Source organism: Aplysia californica, unplaced genomic scaffold (assembly GCF_000002075.1).
Source record: "Aplysia californica isolate F4 #8 unplaced genomic scaffold, AplCal3.0 scaffold00064, whole genome shotgun sequence".
Taxonomy (NCBI): Eukaryota; Metazoa; Mollusca; class Gastropoda; order Aplysiida; family Aplysiidae; genus Aplysia; species Aplysia californica.
Window position 1 is genome coordinate 421878 of NW_004797334.1, and position 15045 is coordinate 436922.

The following is a 15045-nucleotide window of genomic DNA, read 5'->3' on the forward strand; positions in this document are numbered from 1 at the left end:
AGAGAGAGAGAGAGAGAGAGAGAGAGAGAGAGAGAGAGAGAGAGAGAGAGACGGAGAGAGAGAAAGAGAGAGAGAATAAATGAATCAATAAACCCCTCTTTTGATCGGGTAGTGGCCCAGAGCACAAACGTCCTATCTGCAGCATTAATGAACCTCAGATACCACCTTTTACCTCTAGCCTGGTGCTGTCATTACCCCGGCCTTACGACCTGCTGCTCTGTGCTGCAGGGACGTCACTTCAAGTGGAAGTCACGGCTCTCCAATTATTTGCGCAGTCGTGGGCTTAGAACAGAATTTAGACTTTATAAGGACTGCTGGTCTTTGAAGCCCTCATAAAGCCACGTGTGATCGTTGTTCACCCTCTTTGTCCGATGTTTTTGATGCTTTTTTCTCCCCTCTTGTAAACTCACTGACTCTTTTTATTCTCTCTTTCTACTCAGTCACTCACTCAGTCGCCCTGTCACTCACTCACTCACTCACTCACTCACTCACTCAGTTGCTCACGCAGTCACTCAGTCACTCAGTCACTCAGTCACTCACCTAGTCACTCACTCACTCACTCACTCACTCACTCACTCACTCACTCACTCACTCACTCACTCACTCAGTTACTCTCTCACTCACCGTCACCAAATTGAGAGTTGGCTACTGGCTCTATAGATTTCTGCATTGAGACCTTCTCCTGACGATGCTGAACAATCTGGTGCTTGTGTCTACTTTTCTTGCCGTATTTCTTCAGATTTATATTTTTCGTAATTCTTCTTCTTTTTCTTTCGTCTTTCATCGGAATATGTTCTCTTTTGATGTATTTTTGTGGCTTCTACAAAAGACACCCCCCCGAATAAAAAAAACAAAACAAAAACAACGAAAGAAAATGCCATAGCTTTTGACATGTTATGCTTTATCTGCTCTTCTATTCTCTTTTCTATACAAGTACATGATATTATTGTAACATGCATTATCCATATCTTCTCTGACGTACGGTATGTGCCTTTTGTAAGAATAATGTTTTCTGTTAAAAAATTATTTATCTTATCCTGTCCTGTCATTTTGCTGTCTTACATTTCACAGTAAATATAGCTATGCTTGCTTTTTGTGTGTTTTCTGAGCTGGATCGTCGTTCTGATAAGCAATCACGCCCCCATCCCCCCTTCTCCCCCATCTCTCTCTCTCTCTCTCTCTCCCTCTCCCTCTCCCTCTCTCTCTCTCTCTCTCTCTCTCTCTCTCTCTCTCTCTCTCTCTCTCTCTCTCTCTCTCTCTCCCTCTCTCTCTCCCCGCCCCACTCTCCCTCTCCTCTCTCCTCTCTCCCCTTCTAACTCTTTTTCTCTATCTCTCGTTTATGCGGCCGTATAACCCTGTCACATACTTGTACATATTCATGTGTTGATTTAAAGTCCAGAGTTTCAAGAGAACATTCAGTCTTCTCCGTTATCGTCTTTGTCATCATGGTCTGTCGAGGTCATGTTGCTCAGTATGGAATTTCGTTGTAGCTGGATTGTTTAGTTTTTTTTAAAGGCTGTTTGCATTTCGAGACTGTTAATTCATTTTATCAAGCAGTCGGCTGCTTTTTAATTATTTTTTTGGGGGCGCTTACCGTATGATTCGTTGTATTGATATGCACATTCATTGTCTTTCATGTGCTGAAAACGTTCTCTTTTCTTTGCTTAAATTTGCTGCTCTGTCATGGATGGATTGGAGTTTATTTTTTCTGATGGGTTCTTCACCCCCTTTTTTTTCTTACTTTTGTTTGAAATGCATTTTTATTTTTTTATCAGCTCTCTGTTGCCAAAGTCAAATTTATGAGCATCCCTTTAATTCCCCTGTTGGTTGGAGGGTGTCTCTTTTCTTGACCCATTTTCTTAACTGTCCATGGTGTCTCTTGCGGTCGAGAGCTTACGGTGTTCGCTTCTCGTTCAATAGGTCCCTGGTTCGATTTCGGATAGCGACGGAAAATTTGTTTCTCCAAAATTTTCTCATTTCACCTCCTTTCCTGCTCTCTAACAATGTTCTGTTGTCTGCTTTCGTCTCCACTTTTTGCCCCCCCCCCCCCACTCCCTCACCTCCTTTGTCCCCTCCTCTGGGCTCCTCGCTCATATTCTTCAGCCTTTCTACTGCTAGTCCTTGGCCCCTTCTTACTTCTGTCTTTCGGCCACAACCCTCTTCTTATGGTAGGTAAGATCTAACACCTAGTCTTCTCAGATAAGGAAAAAAAATCTTGGAGGTCCTATGTGCACGTTAAAGATACATTGGTGGTCCAAAATCGACAAGAGTAGGCTTTGGCTGCCACCTGGGAATTCAAAATTTCTCAGCAACTGAAAATATTTAATATATGTCCCATGCACTCATATGACCTTTTGCAGTTGCAAGCGCCATAAAACACTTACAACCCCCCCCAACGAAATCAACATCGACGAAGAAACCCTGTCTCTGTGTTGTTTCTTTCAGTCTGTCTGTTTATATGTCTGGCTGGCTTTTCCAAGCACTATTTTGAGTGCCATCGTCATGTCAACATGCTTTCCTTGGCGTTAAAAATCCTTTAATTACTCTGATTTTTGAATGTCTTTACTTGTTCATCCACAGTTGTGAGCACGCGCAGAGATTGCATCACATGCGAGCATTACTTTATGTGCCGCTCAGACTGCGTGTGTGTGCACAGAGACTGGCTATGCGACGGGGAGCCGGACTGCACGGATGGCTCAGACGAACTGGACTGTCGTAAGTCTCAGTAAAGACATCAGTATATTGCCTATATGTGAGGCAGCATGGTGAAATCAGGCGCTCGTGAAAATTTAAAAAATCGAAGAAAAAGGCATTTTTTCCACCGGTAGGGCAATTTTTATAGAATTTTGTTTTTCGGCTCAACATAGTTTATATCCATTTAAAAACATTTCCGTGAGAATTTTCATGCAAAAAGTTGATCAAAAGGCTCAAAAATGTAAATTTGCAGTTTCAAAGGTCTCTCCAGCTTTGGCAGTTGCCAAAATTTGGCGGCCATTTTATCACTAATTTTACCCCTGCTACTAGGCGACCCCTACCTCTTTAACTTTAAAACTCAAATAACTCGACTTGTTTTCAAGATAGATGGCAAGATGAGTAATTGTTTCACCAAATGAAAGGGAAATCAAAAGGCTATAAAAGATCATACCAATAACTTCGTATGCCCAAAAAATTGACGAGCGGCTCGGCTGATTCCACCGCGTCGGGACACATATGTAGTTTAAGAGTGTCGGAGATTGTTTTGCTAAAAACATTGTGTATATTTTTATCGCTTTTTCCTAAGCTTTGAAAGATGATATAGATGCTGTGATCGCTGGTGAATATTTTGTTTTTGTTTTAACAAATTGTATACTGTATGATTGTTTTTCCTCAAGCTATGAGCAAAGGTATAGGTGTTGCGTTGGCTGGTGAAAATTTTTTTGTTTTATTTCTCTAGTAGGTATTCTTTAAGTACTGTACCACACTATTTACCCCTTGGCTTCATATTCATATCCAATAGAAGAGTGAACAGTAAGGTAACATCCTCTGCTGTGGTGCTGAATGGCCAAATTTTCTCAAGCTTGTCTTGATAGGATAATCACTGGGCCCTTTTCTCTTGTCTTCTTCCCCCCAGGGCCTCTGTACTGCCTCTGTTCATGTTCATTACATTTGTTAAAGGACACATGGCAAAGGGCTTCTAGATAAATGGACAATTACAATAGCAACAACAGTAATGATTGCAAAAACTTTTACCACTATGACAGCAATGTCTACGGTATAAAAACTTGGAAAGAGATAATAAAGAAAAACTTGGAAAGAGATAATAAATCTGGTATAAAGGTTCAATTGTTTGTGTTTGTTCTTCCAGAGCAGTACAAATGCCCTGAGAACGAGTTCACATGTACCAATGGGCGTTGTGTGAAGACCAAGTGGCTCTGTGATGGGGATGACGACTGTGGGGATGGCTCGGACGAGCTCAAGTGCCGTAAGTCCACTGCCAGTTTGACTTCTTTATGATTGATAATAACATGGTCGGACCTGCTTTAATGGCCACCTGTATAAGACAATCTCTGGTACAAACGGCTACTTCCCATTCCCCCTTCCCCCTTGTGTATATTTTACATTTTAATGACACTGTGTAAGATGGACACGTGTCTAATTCAGCCGCTTTTTTATCCTCAACAATGGGTGTCTGTTCTGTCTTCGACAGTTTCGACTGTATTTCATCCATCATATACTATGATGACCTTTAACATTCAAGGAGGAAGAGAAGTTGCAAGCTTGCAAGTTACTGCCTTAGTCAACTTTCAGCTCTGTGACTTGACAAAGAGAGTCAATTTGACATAATTTTGGAGAGAACTCATTGTGATATTGTCAAATTATTTAAATTTCAGAGCTGGTAATGATGAATAGGACATGTTTTTATGTCTGATTTTGTTGACCTGTTATGCTATATAGTATTACTGTAAATGCATTTGCTGCTGCTGTTGAATGTTTTCAGAATTTGAAATTGTAAAAAATAAAAATTTTGTAACCAGTTGTTTGAAGAATCGACCTGAGAAATTATTTTGTAACAGTTGACGTGTGAGAGGAGGATTATAAAAGCCCCTGAACGACATAAGTAATCCTCCTTTGTGTTTTTTTCTTATTGACACTAAAATCTGATTCCTCATAACCTTTTAGTTGGTGGCAATTCCTTGTAAGTGTAAATCATGTTGATAGGTGCGTAACCTGCGCTACAAATGTTCAGTCGTACGTCATTTGTAAACCTATTTCTCATCTGCTCATGGTTTCTTTGCTGCAGCCCAAATGAACTGTTCAAAGGGAGAGCTTCAGTGTGCCAACGGCAAGTGTGTACCCCAGAACTGGCGCTGTGACGGAGACGACGACTGTGAGGATGGCACGGATGAGCAATGCCGTAAGTGTTTCTTTTCCGTTGTACTTACTGTTACATTCCTCTTTTGTTATTGTTTCTGATCTAAATTGGGGTGATTGAAGGGTGCCACTGGTAAGTCCTACTTCTTAACTTTATATCTTTTGTTTCTGTCTGTCTGTCTTTCCATTAATTATTATGTCAATTTGCTTCTCTTTACTTAAAGGAACAAATAATAAATTGTGTAGCTGAGAACAAAAACATCAACAGTTACAATTTGGCCATTTCTCTTGAGCTTGTGCCTCTTTGGTTGAAAACTGACTTCAAATCTGCTGATTTCCCCAACCTGGGCTGCCCAAGTGCTGAGTTTTCCCAATGTTTGGTTTTGATGGCTATAAATGTGTGCCTGAGTAGCTAGGGCATTTCAATCTAAGAGTAGGTGGATTACATTTCAGAAGAAGCTCAGGCAGAGTGTAAAGTGTGCTTGTTTGTGGTTTTGTTTTGGGCTTATTTGGAGGAAAGTAGTTTAGATCGCGGCCAGAAAGTTAATAACCCTAGTTGATCTCATCGAGAGTTTATCCTGTCCTTTAGGTTTGTCACGATGTGATTGCGAGGACAGGGGTGCAAATTCTCCCTATTTTTTTGTTTGTGTTAAAAAATTAGAAAATTAATGTATGTATATTGAGCTTTTTCTTCATTAAGAGTAGATTTGTCCCCCTTTCCTTTTGGCTCTAAGTACAAGGGGAAGGGTAAAGCAAAGGGACAAAATGAAATTTATATTTGCAACCTTATGTACATCAAAAGTTGCATATCACCTGGACTGATTTTGTCCCACGTCTCTCTCCAGCTCTCCAAGACTGCAAGCCGGGCCAGTTCCGCTGTTCTGACGGCTCCTGTATCGCGTACATGTGGAAGTGTGACAGCGAGGTGGACTGTAGCGACGGGAGTGACGAAAGACATTGTGGTCAGTATTTTCTCTCACTGGTGTTATATTTTATTTATGAAACTTTTTAAAAAAAGTACTAGCGTGAATATCAGCAGCGTCTGCATGTGTATTTGTGAGAGTGCTTGCATGCATTGTGCACACGTGTGTGTCTGTGTGTGAAAAATACTTTATAATAGCTCTTACTATACCGTGAGATATATTTTATTGCAGATTATATGTATTTCTGTCATTAATTTTGATATTATTATATTATTATTGTTGTTGTTTTTTATGAGATGAATCGTGGTCTGTAGTTTTCTGTTGTCGTCGTTGTTTTTGATGAGATGAACTGTGTTGTGTAGCTTTCTGTTGTTCTTGTTTTTGTTATTATTGTTATTATTATGATTATGATTATTATTATTATTATTATTATTATTATTATTACTATTAGTAGCAGCAGCAGTATAGTAGTATTTAGGTCTTCTTCTTCTTCTTATTATTATTATTATTGTTTTTATTATTATTGTTTTTATTATTATTGTTATTATTATATTGTTATTGTTATTATTATTTTATTATTATTATTATTATCATTATTATTATTATTTTTTTGATATTATTAATATACATTCATCTCACTTTCAGCGGAGCTGTCGCGGCCAGTGTGTAGCAACAACCAGGTGCAGTGTGAGAAGACCCTCAAGTGTATCTGGAAGGAGACTCTGTGTGACCAGGAGAACGACTGTGGCCAGTGGGAGGATGAGATGAACTGTGGTCGGTAGCTTTTCCATTGTTGTTGTGGTGGTGGTTGTGATTGTTGTTGTTGTTTTTGATGAGATGAATTGTGGTCTCTGGCTTTCTGTTGTTGTTGTTTTCGATGAGATGAATTGTGGTCTCTGGCTTTCTGTTGTTGTTGTTTTTGATGAGATGAATTGTGGTCTCTGGCTTTCTGTTGTTGTTTTTCGATGAGATGAATTGTGGTCTCTGGCTTTCTGTTGTTGTTTTTGATGAGATGAATTGTGGTCTCTGGCTTTCTGTTGTTGTTGTTTTCGATGAGATGAATTGTGGTCTCTGGCTTTCTGTTGTTGTTGTTTTTGATGAGATGAATTGTGGTCTCTGGCTTTCTGTTGTTGTTTTTCGATGAGATGAATTGTGGTCTCTGGCTTTCTGTTGTTGTTTTTCGATGAGATGAATTGTGGTCTCTGGCTTTCTGTTGTTGTTTTTCGATGAGATGAATTGTGGTCTCTGGCTTTCTGTTGTTGTTGTTTTTGATGAGATGAATTGTGGTCTCTGGCTTTCTGTTGTTGTTGTTTTCGATGAGATGAATTGTGGTCTCTGGCTTTCTGTTGTTGTTGTTGTTGTTGTTGTTGTTGTTGTTTTTGATGAGATGAATAGTGGTCTCTGGCTTTCTGTTGTTGTTTTTGATGAGATGAATAGTGGTCTCTGGCTTTCTGTTGTTGTTTTTGATGAGATGAATTGTGGTCTCTGGCTTTCTGTTGTTGTTGTTTTTGATGAGATGAATTGTGGTCTCTGGCTTTCTGTTGTTGTTGTTGTTGTTGTTGTTGTTGTTGTTGTTTTTGATGAGATGAATTGTGGTCTCTGGCTTTCTGTTGTTGTTGTTGTTGTTGTTTTGTTTTTGATGAGATGAACTGTGGTGTGAAGCTTTCTGTTGTTGTTGCTGCTGTTGTAGTGGTTGTTGTTGTTGTTGTTGTTGTTGTTGTTGTTGCAGTTTCTGCTGCTGCTGCTGTTATGATTTCAGAGCTTTTTTAGTAGCTATATATGTGTGTGGACTGATTGTCATGGAGTCTCTGAGTATGGGTCATTTTGTTATGGTGTGCGGAAACACTTAGGTTACTGCAGTGGGTCTGCATCCTCATCATCCAGTGCCAGATCTGCGATAGACATTGGCGATCATGGTTTTCCATTCATTCCTTTGCTCGGATGCTCTCAAAAATGCTACGTTTCCCTGATCTTTCCCTGTTGCCCATTTGTTCAGGTTCCCTAAGTATGTTGTTCTGGGCCTACCCCTGCCTCGCTTGCCCTCGCAGTGGGTCTTAGAGAAATACAAACTGAAATGATGACTTTGGCGGGTGGCTGTCTTAGACAGAGGCACGTCTTGGACAGTGTCATTAAATTAAAAAACGCAGAGGGTAGGGGAAGGGGGGGGGGGGGTGTAGTGGTAAGTGGTTGTTTATATAGGTGCATGTTTTGGACAGTGTCATGAAATTTTGAAACCATAAGGGATGAAGTGGAAGGTGGTTGTGTGGTTGTTTGCATAGGTGCTTGTCTTGGACAGGTTACTGTCGGGGCAGGTTTGACTGTATACACATATATCCAATCAACCTTTGACGTCTGTCCCACAGGTCACTGCCAGCCAGGAGAATTCAACTGTTCCAATGGCGCTTGCATCAACCTCAGCTGGAGATGTGACGGAGATAGAGACTGCCAAGATGCCAGTGACGAGGCTGGATGCGGTATGGCCTTTGACCTTGACAGATTTTTTTTTTAGGGGGACGGCAAATTTTATTGCTGACTGTTTGTTGCTGTTTCAGTGCTTGTAATGAGTTTCTGCTTTATTATTTTTCTTCATCAGGTCTGTACAGCTAATTATTTGTTCTGTATGTTTCCTTTAGGTGTGTTGGCCTGAAGCGTGTGTATCACTGATTTCAGAGAGGGTTTTCTGTTATATAGTACTAATGGTCCAAACAGTCTTAATTCACACTTTTTGCAGAAGTAAATATCTTATAGTTTCCTTCCTTACTTCAGCATTTTAATTTTCTGATTAAAAAAAACCCCCTTAGATTGAAATAAGTATGTGCCAAAAATATCAGTAAATGTTTCAGGGTTGTTGGTTTTATTTTTTTTGGTTCCACTTTCTACATGTGTACACGTGTTTACAGTCACTCTGGAAACAAAATGTAGGGACAGAGGAGTGGTTTTGTAGTTTGTATTCACTTAAAAATTGTAACATGTTAATGTGTTGTTTTGAATATGTCTCGTGGATAACTATTGTGTTCTGTTCTTTGTCTCCTCAGCACTTCTGGAGTGCGATGATTCACAGTTCCGATGTGATTCTGGCTTCTGTATTGACGAAAAGAAGCACTGCGATGGGAATGCCGACTGTTCGGATGACAGTGATGAGATTGGATGCAGTAAGGAATCTTTCCTGATTTCCTTTAAAAAAAAATTTTTTTTGGTCATTGTGGAAACATTTCTGAAGTATGCTCTACTGCTTCACCTCATTATTGTTTCTTGATATTTTAAGCAATTTTTTCCTCTTCTGCAGTTTGTTTTTCAAGGTTTTTCTCTTTCGTTTTTAACTTTTTAAAAAAAATGGTTTCACATTTTCCCCCCAAAGATTTTAATATAGAAGGTCCTGTCTCTTTATTTTTGTCGCCTCTTTTTTCGGAACTTGTCTTTTTCATATTTCTTCTTTCATGTTTACTATTTATCTCTTTCGCTATCCATCTGGTCAGTTGTCCGTCCAGCTACCCTTGGGTTTTTACCATCAGGCTCTAGAGGATGGGAATCTTTGAATTTAACAGCTGTTCCCTATTACAGTAATAAGTGTTGTGTATTCTTCGACTGAGAAGAAGAAGAGGATTTTGCTAGAGGTTAGAGTATTAGAAGAGCTGGTGTTGGACAGTTTTATAATGGGTGATCATAGAATCTATGCACAGTGATTAATTTTCTTGGTTTATTCTGTTCTACTGACTGGTGCCTTAGTGGTTTAATATCTTTTGATCCTGTCAGTAAAATCAAATTTCTTCTGATGATATTGTTGTCTCTTTCTTTAAACATTTTTGACTATTTTTTAAACGTATCTTATTGTTTTTTGCTTCTTCTGAAGTTTACATAATTATTTATAAGTTCACCAGTTAAGGGTCATATTCTTTGTGATATGTCATTGCTGTGACTAGAATTTTACATGACTGGCATGAATTTTGTCTTGTCCCATTTTGCATTGTTTTGTCATTTCCAAGACTTGGACTGTGTCTGATGGGACCAAAGGTTTCATGTTTATACAAGTTCTTTTTACTCTAAGTTATTTTATTTCGGCAAATATCTTTATTTGTAAATCATGAGGGATGTGAGAGTTTTGATAGCAGGACTTTGGTATGTGACTGATTTCTGTTTCAGCCCCAAGAAAATGTCGCCTGGACCACTTCAGCTGTGCTAATGGAACGTGTTTACATCTGCACAAAGTGTGTGACGGTACACCGGACTGCCCGGACGGTGCTGATGAACGAGCCTGTGATAGTGAGTTATCGGGTAGTTGTTGGGCATGTGGTTTATAGGTGGTTTGTGGCTGTTTTTGGCTGTCTTTTAGATATTTATTTTTGAAATAGACTCTGAAAAGGGTAATGATGGGCGGAGGGTGTGTCGAAAGCAAAATGTACAAACAGATGTGATCTAGGAAGCTACTGAAAAATAAATAAACTTGAAAAGACTGGAAAAAACTGGAGGTACAAATCAACTGCTCAGTGTAAGACCCTGCTATTTGCCATTTTGAAAAGTGATATTTGACGGAATCTTATGGTGAGCAGTCGAAATGTTCGTGCAAATCATTTTTATCATCCTTATCTCTCCTTTGTGGGTTTTTTTGTATGTTACTCTCAAGTTACACCTATAACCTTCAGCACTTATATGGCCTATGTGTTGCAAGTGCCGTAATAAAACTCTTAATAAAACTAAATCATTAAAAAAATGTAAGAGTACTGCTTTTGTAGAGACTCAAAGTATCAGCTGTTGATTCGTCTTGCCTCTATGTACAGAACTCCCAATGACATGCAACGGAGACTGTGAGCAGAACTGCAGGTCGGTGGCTCACGGCGTGCGCTGTTGGTGTAACAAAGGGTATCGCCTCAGGGAAGACAAGAGGTCCTGTGAAGGTAAGATGGAGTTGTGGTTCTTGATGATGGATTAGTCTCTCTTCTCTTGCCCTTTTTAGCTCCCAGTGGAGCATAGGCCATCGACAACATTTCTCCTGTGAGGCCTGTCCTGTGCATCCTTTTCTGATGGATTAGCATACAGTAGCTATTGTCTAAGACGGCCACTCATTGTCAATGAGAAAAGTGGTTGTCTTAGACAGGTGGATGTCTTACACAGTGTCCTTATAATGTTAAAAACGAATACACAGGGGAGGAAATGGGAAGAGGCCATTTGTACAGAGGATTTGTCTTGTACAGGCAGCTGTTAGAGCAGGGTTGACTGAATTTTCAGTGCTGCAGTAAAGAGGTGTTTTGTTTGTACAGTAAGTTAGTACATCGAATATAGTTTTCTGGTTTTTGCCATATATAACAGAGGTTTTTGTTGTGGGTTTTTTGTTTTTTTTTGTTGCTTTTTCTTTTTTAGGGGTTTGTTTTATCTTTGTCTGTTTCCAAAGATGTTTTCTTCTTTTATTTTGAGTGTCCGTATTTACTTTGTCTGTTCCCAAAGAAGACTGGTCCAATTACGTCAACTTGTGTCACTCAATCATTTTCTGGTTTGAGTTGGGTTTCTGTTAATTTCTTTTGCATAAGTGGTTGAAGGGTGTTGCTGTCAGGTTTACTTTTTTCTCCTGTGTAATTTGTAGTTTTCGTCAAGCTTGTTCTCAGCTTTAAATATTCCAGTGTTTGTTGTGTGATGGAAAGGCTCTTTGCCTTGTATGAAAGAGATGTGTGTCGTTCCCATGTGGAGAAGACATTTTACAGTGTTGCTCAGTCTTTCTGCGGGGATACTCTGTCTTGGTCGGCTTGGGTTGGCCCTGATGGGCAGTGTCGAACTAGATTACCTATAAAAATAGACTGAGTTGTGTTGATGAGGCATAAGACATGTCCCATCCATCAGCTCTAGGTACTCATTGTTGTGAAGTCGAGCTTCTCTTTGAGTTGAACTGAATCAGTAAATGGTGTGTTAACATTTGCTATGTATGATAATATGGTTTGTTAACTTTTGCTATGTATGATAATAGGGTTTGTTAACTTTTGCTATGTATGATAATATGGTTTGTTAACATTAGTTATGTTTGATAACTTGATGTGTTAACATTTGTCACAAATTTTATTTTTTGTTTTCAGATGTGGATGAATGTAAATACGATGGAACGTGCAGCCAAATCTGTCGCAACTCCCAGGGGTCTTTCAATTGCTCTTGTGTTCCTGGTTACCAGCTAAAGCCTGATGGTAGAGGATGCAAGGCGCTGGGTCAGTGGAGACTGGGACTTGGGGATTGACAAATTAATATGTGATGTGTCTAATGAAAACAAGGCAAACTTTTTTATGATGACACTTTATTTTTACAATTTGAGAACTTTGGAATTTATAAATAAAATATCATGTGTGTGATCCACAAAACAAGATAAAAACTGTATGTGTGACAATATGACAACACTTTATTTTACAACTTCTTCCTGTGGAACTAAAAGCCCACCGAAGCCTGTACCCTAGTACCTAGCAAACGTATGTCTCAGTGTATGGTGGTGTAAACCAAGCAGTAGGGCCAAAGGATAAGAAGTGCCTGATATTTGCCAACATGACTTTGATGATATTTCTTGTTTTAGGTGGTGAAGCCTACCTGATATTTGCCAACCGCGTGGACATCCGGCGCGTGACCCCCGACAAGTCTGAGTACACGTCCATTCTGCGAGGACTGCAGAATGCCATAGCCCTGGACTTCCACCACAAGCACGGCTTAGTGTTCTGGAGCGACGTCACCCTGGACGTCATCAAGAGAGCCCACCTCAACGGCAGTCACGTCACTGACATTGTGTCGGACGGCTTAGAGAATCCAGGTTGGTCTCCTCGTTTTCTTGTTAGATTTTAGGGATGGTTGATGGCTGGTTCACTGGTTCTCTCGTAAATAATCCCAAAGGAGTATTGTGATGCTTTAGGAATTCATCCAGTTTTTTGTCAGTTGGCCGTTGATATCACAACTATTGTTCCTTATCTTTTGAAGATCAGTTAAGTTAAAATGTTCATATCGGTGTGCTTTACCTCTAGAAATTAATTTCATGTGAACTTTTCATATCTGTCTCGTCCCACTAGGAATAATTATTTTAATGACCTTCAGAAGTTCAGTTGGTTTTGTTCCCCTGCATATCTTGGTAATTCTCTGTGGCAACTTGTACATGTAGCTGTTTTTCTGATCTTTAGAAATGTAATTATGTTGCACTTTCTCCTACGTCCCAGTGGGAATTGCCGTGGACTGGATCCATGACAAGCTCTTCTGGACTGACGCAGGCACTTCGCGTATTGAAGTGGCCAACCTGGATGGCTCCTACCGTCGTGTGATCCTGTGGCAGAACATGGAGAAACCCCGAGCCATTGCAGCATTTCCCCGACAAGGGTCAGTGGGCCACTCACAGCTATTTTGTGGATTTAGATTTTTAGCTGTTTACTGAGAATGGATAATGAATATTATTGCTTGAAATTTTAATCTCGTTTATAAACAGAGTGTTAGGATTTTAAATGTTTTACCTCTGTTTGCTCAAAGTTTTTGCATGATTTTATTTCAGTCAAAAATTCAGGCTTCGTATTCTTCTCTATTTGCTTTTTTTAACAAGTTCTTTTATTTATTATTTGTAAAAGAAGCAATATTTCTGACTAATGTTTCTAACGACAGATAGGCTTAAGTGACAGTGTCTGAATATTGATTCTTTTTTCCTTTTAATCCAGTGCTTTCAGGTGGAGAAGAATATTTTTCTTAATTGTATTTTGTGAGCCAGCTGTTAAAATGTTCTAAACCCTAAATTTTGACCAAAAAATTTATTGCAGTTTCATAATCTGTGATATCGATTGCATATGTGCTCAAGAAATATTTTGTCGAAATTCACATTTTAAATGTTGAAAAATGCAAGGACAAATACATAATTTAGGTACGGCTGTTAAAAGAATGAAACCGTTTTTTTTTTGGGGGGGGGGGGGGGGGGGGGGTTTGCTCCTGGGGAATTTTGTTTTCTGGGCTTGGTACATTTCAATACCTTGCCGACTATTTGCTTGCTGAAAGAGATTTACTTAAGGTTTCTTTGTGTGAACCTTTCTGTCAGGTATCTTGAGAGATTGCTTTTGATTCTGCTCAATGAGTACTGAAATCAAGTAAAGTATTCTTCATTCAGCTATGGGCTGTTTCTTTTAATATTTTTCATACTTCTCTTGAAATAATCTGTTTCTGTCCATTTTCTGTTGCTAGGATAATATTTTGGACTGACTGGGGCAGTACCCCAAAGATTGAGCGTGCAGGAATGGATGGAAGTCTTCGCATGGTGCTGGCCAACTCTTCTCTCTTCTGGCCCAACGGCCTCACGGTCGACTACGCTGCTGAGAGGCTGTACTGGGCAGATGCCAAGCATCATGTGATCGAATGTTCCAACCTCGACGGCTCCCACCGCAGAACAGTCATCAGTGAAGGTTTGTTAGAACATGTGAAAGCACGGTAATGTTTGTGAGACCTGACAGCATCTTTGTTTGATCTGCTTTGCCTTTAAGGGAGTTAATAGTTTTTGCTGTACTGTGATGAAGAAATAGTCTCTGCAACCCATTCTTATCAGATTTTTATTAACTTTTCCCCTGTGATGTTCAGCTTCAGATAGGATGTAGATTTAGAGAGGATGGTAAAAAGAAGGCTTACGCCTTTGAGCCCTGACCTCCTGAGGCTGCCATGCCCCTCTGCCTGAGCTCCTGAGCGATATATGACTCACATTTGTATGATTGTCAGAATCATATTCCATATCCCACTCAGGGTAGTCCTTGTCATTAGTAGCATCTAATTCAGAAAGATTTTCCAAAAAATCAATAGCGCCTTGCGTAGTAAACACTGTTTTTCGTACGCGTTTTATCTCAGGCGGGATGGGTTTGAAATGGGGTCTCACTCACCGGTGTTCCGGTGGTTAGGCATACGGGCAGTTTTATGCGCCACCAGTGTGCCAGTGGCAAGGGCTCAAAGGGTTAATAACCGCTAACTCCCTCCCTTTCTACTTAAGTACTCAGTCCATGTACTAGTTTTATTGTTGTTATAATTTCTATTAATTGATCTGTCGACAATTCACACTCACCCGAACTCAAACCTCAAGTCTCCATTCTATATACTTCAAAGCTTCATTTTATTAGTTTCCTTATTTACTTTCTGTCTGCTGTTCTGTTGCTTCTAGCGATCGAAGAGTTTTTGATAAATGCTTATTTTGTTGTGACCAACTGACATCTTGATCTATAAGGTCGTCATTATCTACTCTCCTCTGTAGCCTCACACTTTTAAATCTAGGAAAAACCCCAGCTCAGTGGGCTGTTACATGCTT

General features: G+C 39.7%; 1 protein-coding gene across 1 annotated transcript in view; it reads left to right on the forward strand.

Annotated features, from left to right (window-relative positions):
* Positions 1-15045, forward strand: part of LOC101863168 (low-density lipoprotein receptor-related protein 4) — a 72355-nt gene that overhangs the window by 31516 nt on the left and 25794 nt on the right. Inside the window, exons 2-14 of the mRNA XM_005093454.3 lie at positions 2581-2715; positions 3845-3961; positions 4781-4894; positions 5697-5813; positions 6420-6548; positions 8138-8248; positions 8810-8926; positions 9915-10034; positions 10550-10666; positions 11834-11959; positions 12316-12546; positions 12944-13100; positions 13944-14161. Of these exons, the coding sequence (XP_005093511.1) occupies positions 2581-2715; positions 3845-3961; positions 4781-4894; positions 5697-5813; positions 6420-6548; positions 8138-8248; positions 8810-8926; positions 9915-10034; positions 10550-10666; positions 11834-11959; positions 12316-12546; positions 12944-13100; positions 13944-14161 (1809 nt within the window). The remainder of the gene's footprint in view (positions 1-2580; positions 2716-3844; positions 3962-4780; positions 4895-5696; positions 5814-6419; positions 6549-8137; positions 8249-8809; positions 8927-9914; positions 10035-10549; positions 10667-11833; positions 11960-12315; positions 12547-12943; positions 13101-13943; positions 14162-15045) is intronic.